The following is a 15,771-nucleotide window of genomic DNA, read 5'->3' on the forward strand; positions in this document are numbered from 1 at the left end:
AATGTTCCCGATGGTCAGAGAGTCCAGAACCAGGGGTCATAGTCTAAGGATAAGGGGTAAGCCATTTAGGACAGAGATGAGGAAGAATTTCTTCACCCAGAGAGTGGTGAACCTGTGGAATTCTCTACCACAGAAGGCGGTTGAGGCCAAGTCTTTAAATATATTAAAGAAGGAGTTAGATATATTTCTTAGAGCTAAAGGTATCAAGGGATATGGGGAGAAGGCAGGTACGGGGTACTGAGTTTGGATGATCAGCCATGATCTCATCGAATGGCGGAGCAGGCTCAAGGGGCCGAATGGCCTACTCCTGCTCCTATCTTCTATGTTTCTATGTTTCAATGGAGCTGCACTCATCCAGGCAAGTGGAGAGTATTCCATCACACTCCTTTCAATACCCCAAAGGAGAATCCAAAAAGTAGGCAAGATCCCTGGGTAGATGAAGTTCTGTATGACCTGTCTAAGTGTGGTGAGTACATGCACCTTATGTGAGGTACGGAGTCATATCTTTGTCACTCTTCTTAACACTTCTTCAATGCATCAGTGTCCTTTTAAATGGATGCCTGCGATTCACACAATATTCAAAATAAACATGAAAAAAAATCTTTCTAACTGAATGAAACATTTGATCCTAAGTTATGTATGTTCTATAATACAATTTGCAGCATAGGAGGAGGCCGCTGGGCCTGAGTCATTGCTAGTTCTTCAACTGGAAATATTTACTGGCATCTCGCATTCGCTGCCGTCAGTGACCCTAAGCCATCTACTCTGAGCTCACAGTCCGACTATGGCTACCCTGCTGTCTGCTGATGCTGGGCGGAACTTACCCTTTGGAACACTTAAGCGTGGGAACATCATTCAGGAAATATTGCAGGTATTTGTTGAACTGTTCTACGGTGGGCCTGATGATGCCATTCTGATTTGGTGGCATGCACTTCTTAATGCAGGACAGCTGATCTGGATGAAAACAAATGGAATCAGAGTCAGTGGATTTCTCTTAGACAAAAAAAATATATATTGGTGTCTCAAAGTCTCAATTGGACAACCCACACTTGCTGCAGTCACTTTTTGTATTTGTTCACGGGATGTGGGCGTCGCTGGCAAGACCAGCATTTATTGCCCATCCCTAATTGCCCTCGAGAAGGTGATGGTGAACCGCCTTCTTGAACCGCTGCAGTTCATGTGCTGCAGGTACTCTCACCGTGCTGTTAGTATACTTCTTTGTAGCGGTTTAAGAACATAAGAAATAGGAGCAGGAGTCGGCCATACGGCCCCGCGAGCCTGCTCCGCCATTCAATAAGATCATGGCTGATCTTCGACCTCAACTCCACTTTCCTGCCTGATCTCCATATCCCTTGATTCCCCTAGAGTCCAAAAATCTATCGATCTCAGCCTTGAATACACTCAAAGACTCAGCATTCACAGCCCTCTGGGGCAGAGAATTCCAAAGATTCACAACCCTCTGAGTGAAGAAATTCCTTCTCATCTCAGTCTTAAATGGCCGACCCCTTATCCTGAGACTATGTCCCCTAGTTGTAGACACTCCAGCCAGGGGGAAACAACCTCTCAGCATCTACCCTGTCAATCCATCAGAATCTTGTATGTTTCAATGAGATCACCTCTCATTCTTCTAAACTCCAGAGAGTATCGGCCCATTCTCCACAATCTCTCATCATAGGACAGCCCTCTCATCCCAGGAATCAATCTAGTGAACCTTCGTTGCACCGCCTCCAAGGTAAGTATATCCTTCCTTAGATAAGGAGACCAAAACAGTGCCCAGTACTCCAGGTGTGGTCTCACCAAGGCCCTGTACAATTGGAGCAAGACTTCCTTACTCTTATACTCCAACCCCTTGCAATAAAGGCCAACATGCCATTTGCCTTCCTTATTGCTTGCTGTACCAAACCTAGCATGCATGCAGGTACAACTGAGTGGCTTGCTGGGCCATTTCCGAGGGTAGTTAAGAGTCAACCACATTGCTGTGGGTCTGGAGTCACATATAGGCTCAGACCAGGTAAGGATGGCAGATTTTGGCCAGCACCCCGCGGGGGGACGGCAGAAGGGGCAGGTGCTGGCAGGCGGCCAGCAAAAAAAAAAGGGGCCGCCCGGCACCTCCCCTTTAAATATCGCCGCCCCGGCCGCACGTGCGCCCCCCCGACGTAGCGTCTGGTGGTACGTCAGGGGGCGCAACCGAAGTTCGCGGCCGGGGCGCTGCGCACGGCGATGATGTCATCGCCGGAGGCACAGCACCGTGGGGCGCTACCAGCTACCGACGCTGCTAACCTCCCGCTGAATTTCGCGGGAGGCATCAGCGGCGCCGCGCCCGGGCGTTAGTTGCATTTGGGGCACTAACGGGAGGTGCAAAGCAACCGAATTTTGCCCCCCTTATCTATAAACTATCCTTCTTCAACTCGTGAAAGTAGGCCAAGCCGTCCCCGAGGTTCGAGGGGTGCATCGCTCTTTTGACACTTTTGTTTTTGATCAAATATAGAATCATAGAATCGTAGATTAGAATCATCGAATGGATACAGCACAGAAGGAGGCCATTCGGCAAGAGCACTTCAGCTATTTCCACTCCCCCGCCCTTTCCCCGTAGCCCGGCAAAAAACATTTTCAGGTACTTATCCAACTCCCTTTTGAAAGCCGTGATTGAATCTGCCTCCACCACCCTTTCAGGCAGTACATTCCAGATCCTAACCACTCGCTGCGTAAAAAAATGTTTTCCCTCATGTCGCCTTTGGTTCTTCTGCCAATCACCTTAAATCTGTGTCCTCTGGTTCTCGACCCTTCCGCCAATGGGAACAGTTTCTCTCTATCTACTCTGTCCAGACCCCTCATGATTTTGAACACCTCGATCAAATCTCCTCTCAACCTTCACTGCTCTAAGGAGAACCACCGCAGCTTCTCAGTCTATCCACGCAACTGAAGTCTCTCATCCCTGGAATCATTCTCGTAAATCTTTTCTGCACCCTCTCTCAGGCCTTCACATCCTTCCTAAAGTGCAGTGCCCAGAATTGGACACAATACTCTAGTTGAGGCCGAACCAGTGTTTTATACAGGTTCATCATAATTTCCATGCTTTTGTACTCTGTACCTCTATTCATGAAGCCCAGGATCCCGTAAGCTTTTTTTAACTGCTTTCTCAACCTGCCCTGCCACCATCAACGATTTGTGCACACATACCCCAAGGTCTCTCTGTTCATGCACCCCCTTTAGGATTGTACCCTTTAGTTTATATTTCCTCTCTTCATTCTTTCTACCAAAATGTATCACTTTGCACTTTTCTGCGTTAAATTTCATCTGCCACGTGTCCGCCTATTCCACCACCTGTCTATGTCCTCTTGAAGTCTATCACTATCCTCCTCACCGTTCACTATACTTCCAAGTTTTGTGTCATCTGCAAATTTTGAAATTGTGCCCTGTACACCCAAGTCCAAGTCATTAATATATATCAAGAAAAGCAGTGGTCCTAGTACCGACCCATGGGGAACACCACTGTATACCATCCTCCAGTCCAAAAAACAACCGTTCACCACTGCTCTCTGTTTCCTGTCACTTAGCCAATTTCGTATCCATGCTGCCACTGTCCCTTTCATTCCACGGGCTTCAATTTTGCTGGCAAGCCTATTATGTGGCACTTTGTCAAACGCCTTTTGGAAATCCATATACACCACATCAACCACATTGCCCTCATCAACCCTCTCTGTTACCTCATCAAAAAACTCGATCAAATTGGTTAAACATGATTTGCCTTTAACAAATCTGTGCTGGCTTTCCTTAATTAATCCACACTTGACCAAGTGACTGTTAATTTTGTCCCGGATTATTGTTTCTAAAAGTTTCCCCACTACCGAGGTTAAACTGACCGGCCTGTAGTTTTTTTAAAATTTTTTTTTTAAATTCATTGATGGGATGTGGGCGTCACTGGCTGGCTAGGCCTGCATTCAGTGCCCATCCCTAATTGCCCTTGAGAAGATGGTGGTGAGCCACCTTCTTGAACCGCTGCAGTCCATATGGTGTAGGTACACCCACAATGCTGTTAGGAAGGGAGTTCCAGGATTTTGGCCCAGCGACAGTGAAGGAACGGCGATACAGGTCCAAGTCAGGATGGTGTGTGACTTGCAGGGTGTTGTGTATGTACCTTTAAGAGAATAAATGGTCTCAGACTGCAGTACCGGCAGTGACCACCCCTGTATAAAAGGCGCTAGTGAGCCTCTGTGTTTTCAATTTCCCTATTGACTTCAATCAGTAAAGACTTGTTTTGTTCAACTCCTGCTGTCCGTGTCTCAATCATTCACGGACATAATACTGGCGACGAGCAGATACGAACTTACCTACAGTCTGCACCACCTCCTGGGATCCATTCCTGCAGCGAAGTGAGCAGAGGTCGAGGCCAGAAGGAAGAAAGAAGCAGTAGAAATGGGTGTTGACCATGGGCATCCGCCCCTGTGTTAGCGGAGTTGAAGATTGCTGGAGAAGCTGTCGAAAGCGGGGCCTGATTCCTGTCGACGGTGCTTCAGCTAATCGGGCTGGTGGCAGGTAGTACACTGATCCTTCCTGGGCTGCGGCGTTCGCGAACTCAAGCGGGTGGCTTGCAACGGGGCCGAGCAGCGTTGTTGGGAAGAGGAGAGAGAGAGGGTGGAGCACACAGGGCACGGCCGGTGCTACAAAGCCGGGCTGCGTATAGACCCGAGAAGAGGGAGGCAAGAGTCCCATAGGGTTGTTCCACGACGGGAAAATAATAAAAAAAGAAATATTAAACGCGCAAGAAACCGCGAGGAGCTGCAGGTTGCAACGGAAACCGCGGAAAGCAACGCTAGCAACAGCGGGGAAGAAGGCAAAGCGCGGGAGGCGCCATCTTAATCAGCGGGGAAGAAGGCAAAGCGCGGGAGTTGCCATTTTGTTAAATCGGGGAAGAAGGCAAAGCGCGGGAGGCGCCATTTTAGATTTTCAAGATGCCGAAGACTGGCTGTATCACTGCCTTTGATAATACAATAGAGGACTGGACCACGTATGTGGAAAGAGTCGAGGTATATTGCGAGGCAAACGAAATAGCCGATGAGAAAAAGGCATCGGTATTGCTAAACTTAATGGGCGCTAGAACGTACGGCCTATTGCGGGACCTGATTACTCCAGCCAAACCGAAGGCGAAGAGTTTTAACGAAATTGTTGCTGTCCTACAGGAACACCTAAACCCTGCACCGCTGTTGATAGCAGAAAGATTTAATTTCCACAGGAGAACTCAGCATAAAGATGAGAGCAATGCTGAGTACCTTACGGAACTACGCAAGCTATCAAAGCACTGCCAGTTTGGAGCAGGACTGGCAGATACCCTACGGGACAAATTTGTCTGTGGACTCCTGAGTGAAGGAACACAGAAGAAGTTACTCTCAGAGAAAGAGCTGACGCTAGATAAGGCTTTCAGCGTGGCAGTACCGTACGAAGCAGCAGCCAGGGGAGCTGCGGAAATTCAACAAAAGCCACAGGAATACGGCACCCACGAAATGACACGGGGATTTGCAAAATGTTATCACTGCGGCAGAACTAACCATGACCAGAAGGACTGTTGGTCCAAAGACAAAATATGCAGGCAATGCGGAAAGATGGGACACATTGCACGAGTTTGCAGGTCTGGGAAGAAGACCAGTGACAACAAAAAGGCTACTAAGGAACCGTACAAGAAAGTACAAAAGATGACGGACAGCAGTTCCGAAGACCAGATGAGCGATAGTGAATCCGGGAACAGGAGACTAAGCTGTCTCAAACTTCACAATGTAATCGCAAAAGAGGATCACCGAACCATTTGGGCCACCCTCACGATAGCAGGGTCCCAAGTTAAAATGGAATTGGATACAGGATCAGCGCTAACTGTCATGAATCGACGAGACTACGAGCGGCTATTCTCACACATACCCTTGAGAGAGACATCCATCGTCTTGACGACGTATACGGGGCAAAAAGTGTACCCCAGAGGAAAAATAAGGGTGCCTGTCGAATACAACGGCAAGAAAATATGGAAATTGTATCTCTACATACTGCAAAATGGTGGACCACCATTATTGGGACGTGAATGGATCAGGAAGATAAGCTTAGATTGGCACTCCATTCATGCAATGACGGTGGACGGTAAAAAAGATGACGACGTCACTCCTGGACGATTGTCAACAATCTTAGCTAACGCCAAAGAGGTATTTCAACAAGAACTGGGCACTCTTAAAGGCGTAACCGCCTCGATAAAAATAGAAGAGAATGCAATTCCCAAGTTTTTCAAAGCAAGACCGGTACCATATGCAATTCGCCCAGCCGTCGAGGCAGAGCTGGAGAATCTGGAGAAGGCGGGCGTGTTGTCTAAGGTCGACTGGAGCGAGTGGGCGACACCCATCATTCCTGTCATGAAGAAAACATTAAGCAATAAGTCTGAGGAGCCAAGGAAGGTTCGCATCTGTGGGGATTTCAAGGTGACGGTGAACCCAGTCCTTCACACAGTACAATATCCTCTTCCAAGGATAGAAGACATCTTCGCCTCACTGTCTGAAGGGAAGCGTTTTACAAAAATTGACCTAGCACAAGCATATTTGCAGATGGAGGTTGAAGACTCCTCTAGGAAGTATCTCACGATAAACACTCACAAAGGTCTTTACCAGTATCATCGATTGGTATTCGGAGTAGCATTGGCTCCGGCGATATGGCAAAGAGCGATGGAACAAGTCCTGCAAGGGATTCCGGGGACTCAGTGTTACTTGGACGACATCCTTGTGACAGGTGAAGATGACAGTGAACACCTTAACAACCTAGAACAGGTGCTCACTAGACTACGGGAACATGGGCTACGAGCCAACCGCCCCAAGTGCGAGTTTTTTAAGAAACAGATATCGTATTGTGGCCACGTGATTGATGAAGAGGGGTTACACAAGTCCCCTGACAAAATTGAAGCGGTTGTTAAGGCCCCAGCGCCTGAAAATGTGTCGCAACTGAGGTCATTCCTCGGATTGGTGAATTACTACCATAAGTTTTTGCCGAATTTGTCGACAATTCTGCACCTACTGAACGCCCTGCTATGAACGGGAGTAGCATGGAAATGGAGCAATGATTGTAAGCGGGCCTTTCAGAAGAGTAATGACTTAATCACTTCAAGAGAAGTATTGGCTCACTACAACCCAGCACTGCCGATCAGACTGGCGTGTGATGCGTCTCCCTACGGCATTGGGGCGGTACTGTCACATAAATTCCTTGATGGTTTAGAGAGGCCGATAGCTTTTGTGTCACGCTCGTTAACTTCTGCCGAGCGTAACAACGCCCAGATTGACAGAGAGGCCCTCAGCCTAGTGTGGGGGGTGAAGAAGTTCAATCACTATCTGCACGGTCAAAAATTTACTCTACTAACCGATCATCAACCTCTTGTCTCCATTTTCAACCCTCAGAAGGGCGTACCGATAATGACAGCACAACGGCTGCAGAGGTGGTCCCTTTTCCTAGGGGCACACCAATATGACATCGAGTACAAAGGAACTAAACAGCATGGGAATGCTGATGGATTGTCACGCCTACCGTTGCCGACGGTGGAAGAAGAAGACCTTGCAGTGGATCCAATGGAGTTATTCCACTTGACCATAGTCGAATGTCTCCCTGCGACGAATGCAAACATAGAAAAGGAAACCCGGAATGACCCGACACTATCACGGGTCTATGATTTAATGGTGAAGGGATGGCCAGCACATGGCGAACCACTGCTGCCAGCATTCTCGCCGAGAAGAGAACAGCTGTCAGTGTGCAGAGGAACCTTGATGTGTGGGTCCAGAGTAGTAATTCCACCTAAGTTGACGGATAGAGTGCTCAATGAGCTTCATGAGGGTCATCTGGGTGGGGTAAAAATGAAGAACTTAGCCAGAGCATTTGTGTGGTGGCCGGGAATCGATAGAGAAATCGAAGAGATGACCAAGAGCTGTGCAGGATGCCAGAAGGTCCAAAACGCCCCACCACAAGCTCCTGTGCATCCATGGGAGTGGCCCTCATCTCCATGGCAAAGGGTGCACATTGATTTTGCTGGTCCCTTCATGGACTCGATGTTTTTAATTGCGGTGGATGCACATTCAAAGTGGCCAGAGGTAATAAAAATGTCCTCAACCACCACGGAAAAAACTATCACAGTTTTACGAACCATATTCGCCAGGAATGGGCTGCCTGAACAGATTTGCTCTGACAATGGACCACAGTTTGTGTCTGAAGATTTCCGGAGGTTCTTAAAGAACAATGGTGTTAAGCATTACACATCTGCCCCATATCATCCAGCTACTAATGGATTGGCCGAGAGGTTTGTTCAAACATTCAAGAAGGCTATCAAGGCAATGTGTAATGAAGATATACCCCTACAACACAAGGTGGACAACGTCTTGTTTGCCTACCGGAATGCGACACATGCAGTTACCAACCAAACTCCAGCCATGATGTTCTTCAATCGAAGACTACGATGCCGCTTGGATTTGGTTAAGCCAAACGTCCGAAGAGATGTGGAGAACAGGCAGTTTCAGAATATGAATGAAAGGCCGACCAGGAGTTTTAAGATAGGTCAACCAGTTTTGGCCCGGGACTACCGCACTGAGAAATGGCAGCCAGGAACGATTTGTACACGACAAGGACCTCTCATGTATACCGTGGACGTTGGAGAGAGCACTGTAAGACGCCATGCTGACCAGATTCTAGAGTCACTGGAAAACGTCAACTCCACACCACGATCTGATACACCTGGCAATGAAATCGACGTACCAATTGCAGCTACCGCAGAATCGGTGATATTGGAAGCAGATGAACCAAACAAAGACATTGATCCCGACTCAACCTTGCCAGAAGAACCTGATACCCCAAAGAGGCGTTATCCAGACAGAATCAGGAAGCCTCCTCAAAGACTGAACTTATAATTGCTTAAACTTAACCAATGTATCTAGCAACCGTAATTGTGATTGTAATTAGTTATCATTTAGTTGTTAAATGAATGTTATGTACTGTTTATCTAAAAGGGGAGGAATTGTTGTGTATGTACCTTTAAGAGAATAACTGGTCTCAGACTGCAGTACTGGCAGTGACCACCCCTGTATAAAAGGCGCTAGTGAGCCTCTGTGTTTTCAGTTTCCCTATTGACTTCAATCAGTAAAGACTTGTTTTGTTCAACTCCTGCTGTCCGTGTCACAATCATTCACGGACATAATAGAGGGGAACTTGTAGGTGGTGATGTTCCCATGCGTCTGCTGCCCTTGTCCTTCTAAGTGGTAGAGGTTGTGGGTTTGGAAGGTGCTGTTGAAGGAGCTTTGCCGAGTTGCTGCAGTGCATCTTGTAGATGGTACACACTGCAGCCACAGTGCGCCGGTGGTGGAGGGAGTGAATGTTGAAGGTGGTGGATGAAGTGCCAATGAAGCGGGCTGCTTTATCCTGAATGGTGTCGAGCTTCTTGAGTGTTGTTGGAGCTGCACTCATCCAGGCAAGTGGAGAGTATTCCATCACACTCCTGACTTGTGCCTTGTAGATGGTGGAAAGGCTTTGGGGAGTCAGGAGGTGAGACACTCGCCGCAGAATTCCCAGCCTCTGGCCTGCTCTTGTAGCCACAGTATTTATATGGCTGGTCCAGTTCAGTTTCTGATCAATGGTAACCCCCAGGATGTTGATAGTGGGGGATTCAGCGATGGTAATGCCATTGAATGTCAAGGGGAGATGGTTAGAATCTCGCTTGTTGGAGATGGTCATTGCCTGGCACTTGTGTGGTGCGAATGTTACTTGCCACTTGTCAGTAGTTGCTGGGTTTATCCTTACAACCTTTTCTTTGTAGCAATTAGTTCTAAACAAAGCTAGAAAATGTAGATGGAAAAGATTCCTTACTAGATGTAGCTGGGCAGAATTCGCCCTTATTGGGTCCAAAGAGATGCAGCCGACAGCAGCGTGATATTGGGTTCAGCCAGTCAATAAAATCATCCACCCACGAGGAGGCAGGGATGGCCAAATAAGACCTGAGGATTAAAGAGGTTTTCCAGCATGAGAAAAATAAAACAAGGTGGTTCGAAGCATTGTAATGGCTCAGCTTTAAGGGGATATGGTATATCAGAGGGTGGGAGGAGGCTCTCGTGGAGCATAAACACCGGCATAGACCAGTTGGGCCGAATGAATGGCCGGTTTCTGTGCTGTAGAGTCTATGTGATCACACTGCTGCTTCTGTTATTCAGGACTGCTTCTTACATACAAACACAACCAGACAATGCTACAGCCAGAAAGAGGTCTCTGACCCACTGTCCTTGCATTGGCTCTTTGAAGGAGCCAATTCTCAGTCCTATTCCCCTGCCACTTCCCCATCCTTTTCTTCAAATATTTTACAGCTCCTCTTTTTAGATCTGTTATAGATTCTTCTTCCACCTCGGTTCCTGGTCGGGTGTTCGAACGCCCTCTGCCTCCGAAAGAAAATCTATACTTTCTCCATTCGTTTGACGACGACTTTAAAATTATGCCCTCCAGTCACCAACCAGTGGAAGTAATTGTTTCCCCGACCCCCCTCATCAAAACCCTTTAATGACGTTGAACACCTCTATCAGGTCTCCCTTTTTCACCTTCTTGTGACTAAATCCAGAGAATGTAGATCGCTGGCTTTGCATGCTACCGAACCATTGGAAGTTGGGGACAATATATATTAACAAAAACAATAAATGAACACAATCTTCCTGCTGTATATTGTAGCTGACCTTTAGAAGCACAGTCTTTCTTCTCTCATACTTCCTCACTGTGAGAGCTAACTGGCTTGATCTATCGCTCTGAAGATTCCAAAACCAACACATTAATTACACATCTGACGAAGGGTCATCGACCTGAAACATTGACTCTGTTTCTCTCTACTCGACGCTGCCTGACCTGCTGAGTATTTGTGCTGTGACGTGGTTCTGATCATTTTCTGTATTGTTAATGGGGCGGAATGGCTTCACGGTAAATGACAATCAATACTTCACTCAGCGCCGAGTGTGGAAAGACTACACCGCACACACACAGTTTGTGCAAAAACCGCCGCAACACTTGAGATTTTAGCGTGTAAAGGAAGCGTTCACGTTGAACCCAATGAGACTCACACTTGTGGGAAGTCTGTGGCATACTGGATCTTCTGGGTCATGGAGTTGCCGTCACATCCCACGCTGGAGCAGACACCATTCATTCCATCCACAGTGGTGAAATTGTACCCAGCAGTCGTAACAAAGTACACAGGCACACCCACTTCAAAATACTTGTTAAGGGCAGCAAAGTAATCCAACATATACGAGTCCTGACAAGACATAACAAAGAGGCAAGTTTATATCAGACAACTAGGCCGCATCATACACGATGATGTACTTTAACATGAATTGTGGATTAGCGGGAATCTTTTGTCGGTGTTCGACGGAGTAGAAATTGGATCACGCTGTGCAGGTTTTACAGGGTCCAATAGAAAAGTTGTGTTAAACTTGTATGGAGCTTGGTTAGACCACACTTGGAGTACAGTGAACAGTTCTGGTCTCCATATTATAAAAAGGATATAGAGGCACTGGAGAGGGTGCAAAAAGGATTTACTAGAATGATACCGGGACTGAGTGGTTATACCTTTCAGGAAAGAGTGAACAGGCTGGGGCTCTTTTCTCTAGAATGAGGGTGAGCTGCCAGGTTATTCTTTAAGATTATGAAATGGGTCGATAGGGTAGATGTAGAGAAGATGTTTCCACTTGCAGGCAAGACCAGAACTAAGGGCCATAAATATAAGACAGTCACTAATAAATCCAAGAGGGAATTCAGGAGAAACTTCTTTACCCAGAGAGTGGTTAGAATGTGGAACTCGCTACCACAGGGAGTGGTTGAGGTGAATAGCATAGATACATTTAAGGGGAAGCTAGATAAACACGAGGGAGAAAGGAATAGAAGGATATGCTGATGGGGTGAGATGAAGAGGGGTGGCAGGAGGCTCGCGTGGAGCATAAACACTGGCATGGACCAGTTGGGCCGAATGGCCTGTTTCTGTGCTGTAAATACTGTGTAACATGTAACTATATGGCGGCTGGTGAGCGCGCTCAACTGGCGCCGGAGGTACGCTGCCCACCATATTGGCAAAGGCCCCGCCATAGGCGACCAGAGAACAGGCCTAACACAGGCATTAGGACCTCTGAATGCACCGTGTATGACCGATGGAGGCTGCCACTGGAAAGGTTAAGTGTTAAAATTTTACTGACCTTATTGTGGCTCCACATTAAATACACGGGTCGCTGCTGGACCCCACTCCCCCCCCCCCCCCCCCACCCCTGGACCCTCCTTACTACCTCCAGCCATCAGATGACCTTGGTACCTCCTGCAAACCGGTAATAAACAACTGAAGCTGGCAGGCCAGTTTCTCACAGCCCTGCCACCATCTCTTTAGGCGATTGCAACCGTCAGTGATGGAGCCTTCAACCATCACAGCCTCACTCTTTGAAACCCGCTCCCAAAAACTTCAACCTTTAAAAGCTTGATATGAAACAGCACAAAACCGGTGTTTGACTAGAATGGTTCCAGGGATGAGGGGTTACAGTTTCGTGGATAGACTGGAGAAGCTGGGGTTGTTCTCCTTGGAACAGAGAAAGCCAAGAGGAGATTTGATAGAGGTGTTCAAAATCATGAAGGGTTTAGATCGAGTAAATAAAGAGAAACTGTTTCCAGTGGCTGAAGGGTCGATAACCAGAGGGCCCAGATTTAAGATGATTGGCAAAAGAACCAGAGGTGACAGGAGGAATTTTTTTTTCACGAAACGAGTGGTTAGGATTTGGAATGCACTGCCTGATAGGGCGGTGGAAGCAGATTCAATCGTGGCTTTCAAAAGGGAGTTGGATAAGTATCTGAAGGAAAGAAATTTGCAGGACTACAGGGAAAGGGCGGGGGAGTGGGACTAGCTGAAGAACCCTTGCAGAGAGCCGGCACGGGCTCGACGGGTTGAATGGCCTTCTTCCGTGCTGTAACCATTCTATGATTCTAAATGTAATACCTCACACTTATCTGGGTTGAAGTTTATTTGCCAATTATCTGCCCATTCTGCAAGTTTATCAATGTCTTCTTGTAATTTGTTGCAGTCCTCCTCAGTGTTGACTATCCCCCCCCCCCCCCAATTTAGTGATGTGTGACTCAGGAGGCAAGGAGCAGCGAGAGAAGATACTTACTTTGTGTGAAGTAGTGAGGAAAGACTGAAGGAAAGATTTGCATTTATACAGCCTGTTCTAACATCTTTTGGAAATGTCTTGTCGCAATTTGCATCCCATAAATTATTTGAAGGGTAGTGACTGCGATTTTGTGGCAATGCAGCAACCATTTTGTACACATCGGGCAGGATTTTCATTGGGCCGTGGGGGCGGGATTGGAGGCGTGTGGGGGGTTAAAATCCCGAAATCGGGGGGGCACAAACCCAGCCCGCCCCCAACCCGCCTCCATGCCAGTTTTAAAGGAGGCGGGTACCCGCCCCGCACTGGGACCTGCCTCTCTGAGGCGGTAAGGGGATTAGTGCCAATTAACTGCCTGTTAACAGGTAGTTAACAGGCAGTTTTTAGCCTAATCCCTATTTTCATTCTTGAAGTGTGGGATTCCCGACGGCTCCAAACCACGCCAAGTTAGCGAGGTGGACCGTCGGGCTGAAGGGCTTGGAGGGTTCAAGATGTCCGGTGTTCAGGTGAGTGATGGGTGCATGAGTGCAGAGGTAAGTGTGTTTGGTGTGTTTAAAGTGTTTAAAGAAGTTTTACTTACCTTTGCAGCCTTCCTTCCTTCAGGTCTCGGGAGTCCCTCATCTCACCGGCACTGAAAGCAGAATGGCCGCGATCTGTCAAAAGTTCCAGCATTCAGCTTTCTGTTCCGGGGAGATCTCTAATTCATCCTGACAGGAAGGAATTAACTTGGAGTACAGATTGTCAGTGTTTGACAGCTTCAAACAGCTGTGAAACGCTGATATTTCATCTGTCAAAAGGTCTTGACAGATGAAATATCAATCTGTGACGTCACCTGTCGCCGGGTGGCCCTTAATTGGCCTGCTGAGCCCGCTGGGCGGGCTCAACAAGGTCAATCAAGTCAAAATCGTGTGGGTTGGCTAGAACTCGATGGAGGCGGGACTACAACCCCGAAAGTTGTAGTCCCATCTCCTACCCGCCTCCTCAATGAATATCCAGCCCATCATGTCCCACAACAATAATTACTTTCAGTTACATAGAGTTTATATAAAGAGCCTTTAATGTAGGAAACTTTACAGGGAAGAAATGCAGCAGAAGAGTAAAGAAAGATGACTTGACCCAGGGATGGAAAGTTAAGTTCTAAGGATGCTTTGAAAGGCAGGGGTTTTTGGGAGAGAGTTTCAAAGAGTAAGGCTGTGATGGCTTAAGGGTCTGTCACTGACGGTGGAGTGGAGGGAAGGGGGATCGACTAGAGTTGGAGGACCGAAGTACACGCCCAGGGACACGAGGCTGGAGCAGATCGCAGAGATAGTGTGAGGCACTGTTGAGGGGCAATCGAACAATGGAAGTGTATGAGGACAGGAATGATGGGCCAATGCGACTCATTGGGGGACAGGAGTGAGGGCAGCGGAGTTTATATACGGTGGAGCAGAGGAGCATGTTGGAGAAGTTCGTCCTGGAGGTAACAAAAGTTTGTAAAAATGTTTCAGCAACAGTGAAGGTAAAGGAAGGATGCAGTGGCCAATATGCCAGAGGTGGAAGAAAATAGCAATGAGGTAAATGATCAATTCATCTGTTATTTGGTGCAATTATTTGGGAGAAGAATGTTGGCCAGTCCTACAGGACAACTCTCGGCTCCTCTTTGAATAGTGGTGCAAGATCTTCAATGCATTGGTTGGGTATCTTATGTAAAGGACAGGACACCTGACAATCTAGGATACTACTCCAGTGCAATACTGAGGAAGTGCTGCATTAGAAAGAACATAAGAACATAAGAAATAGGAGCAGGAGTAGGCCCCTCGAGCCTGCTCCGCCATTCAATAAGATCATGGCTGATCTGATCCTAACCGCCAATCCACTATCACAGAACCATCTCCTGAATCTAACAGAATTAGACACCCAAAATAGGAGCAGGATCAGGCTACACGGCCCCTGGGCCCGCTCCGCTACCCACAGGGCCATGACCGATCCGAACCTAGACTCATGTCCAAATTCCTGCCCGCTCCCCATAACCCTTAATTCCCTTTACTTCTAGGAAACTGTCTATTTCTGTTTTAAATTTATGTAATGATGTAGCTTCTACAGCTTTTTGGGGCAGCATATTCCATGGACCTACCACCCTCTGAGTGAAGTAGTTCCTCCTCATCTCAGTTTTGAAAGAGCAGCCCCTTATTCTAAGACTATGCCCCCTAGTTCTAGTTTCACCCATCATCGGGAACATCCTCCCCGCATCCACCCGATCCAACCCCTTCACAATCTTATATGTTTCAATAAGATCGCCTCTTATTCTTCTGAACTCCAATGAGTAGAGTCCCAATCTACTCAACCTCTCCTCATATGTCCATCCCCTCATCCCCGGGACAGGTAGACAGACAGACTTGCATTTCTATAGCGCCTTTCATGACCACCGGACATCTCAAAGCGCTTTACAGCCAATGAAGTACTTTTTGAAGTGGAGTCACTGTTGTAATGTGGGAAACACAGCAGCCAATTTGCGCACAGCAAGCTCCCACAAACAGCAATGTGATAATGACCAGATAATCTGTTTTTGTTATGTCGGTTGAGGGAGATATATTGGTCCAGGACACCGGGGAGAACTCCC

General features: G+C 47.5%; 1 protein-coding gene across 1 annotated transcript in view; it reads right to left on the reverse strand.

The window, feature by feature from the left end:
* npc1l1 (NPC1-like 1) overlaps positions 1-15,771 on the reverse strand; it is a 78,484-nt gene that overhangs the window by 15,848 nt on the left and 46,865 nt on the right. The window contains exons 11-13 of the mRNA XM_085971264.1: positions 11,094-11,284; positions 9,865-9,992; positions 825-954 (exon numbers count right to left, since the gene is read on the reverse strand). Coding sequence (XP_085827390.1) covers positions 825-954; positions 9,865-9,992; positions 11,094-11,284 — 449 coding nt within the window. The remainder of the gene's footprint in view (positions 1-824; positions 955-9,864; positions 9,993-11,093; positions 11,285-15,771) is intronic.

This window comes from Somniosus microcephalus, chromosome 30 (assembly GCF_052327205.1).
Source record: "Somniosus microcephalus isolate GS21.2 chromosome 30, FLI_Smic_1.0, whole genome shotgun sequence".
NCBI lineage: Eukaryota > Metazoa > Chordata > Chondrichthyes > Squaliformes > Somniosidae > Somniosus > Somniosus microcephalus.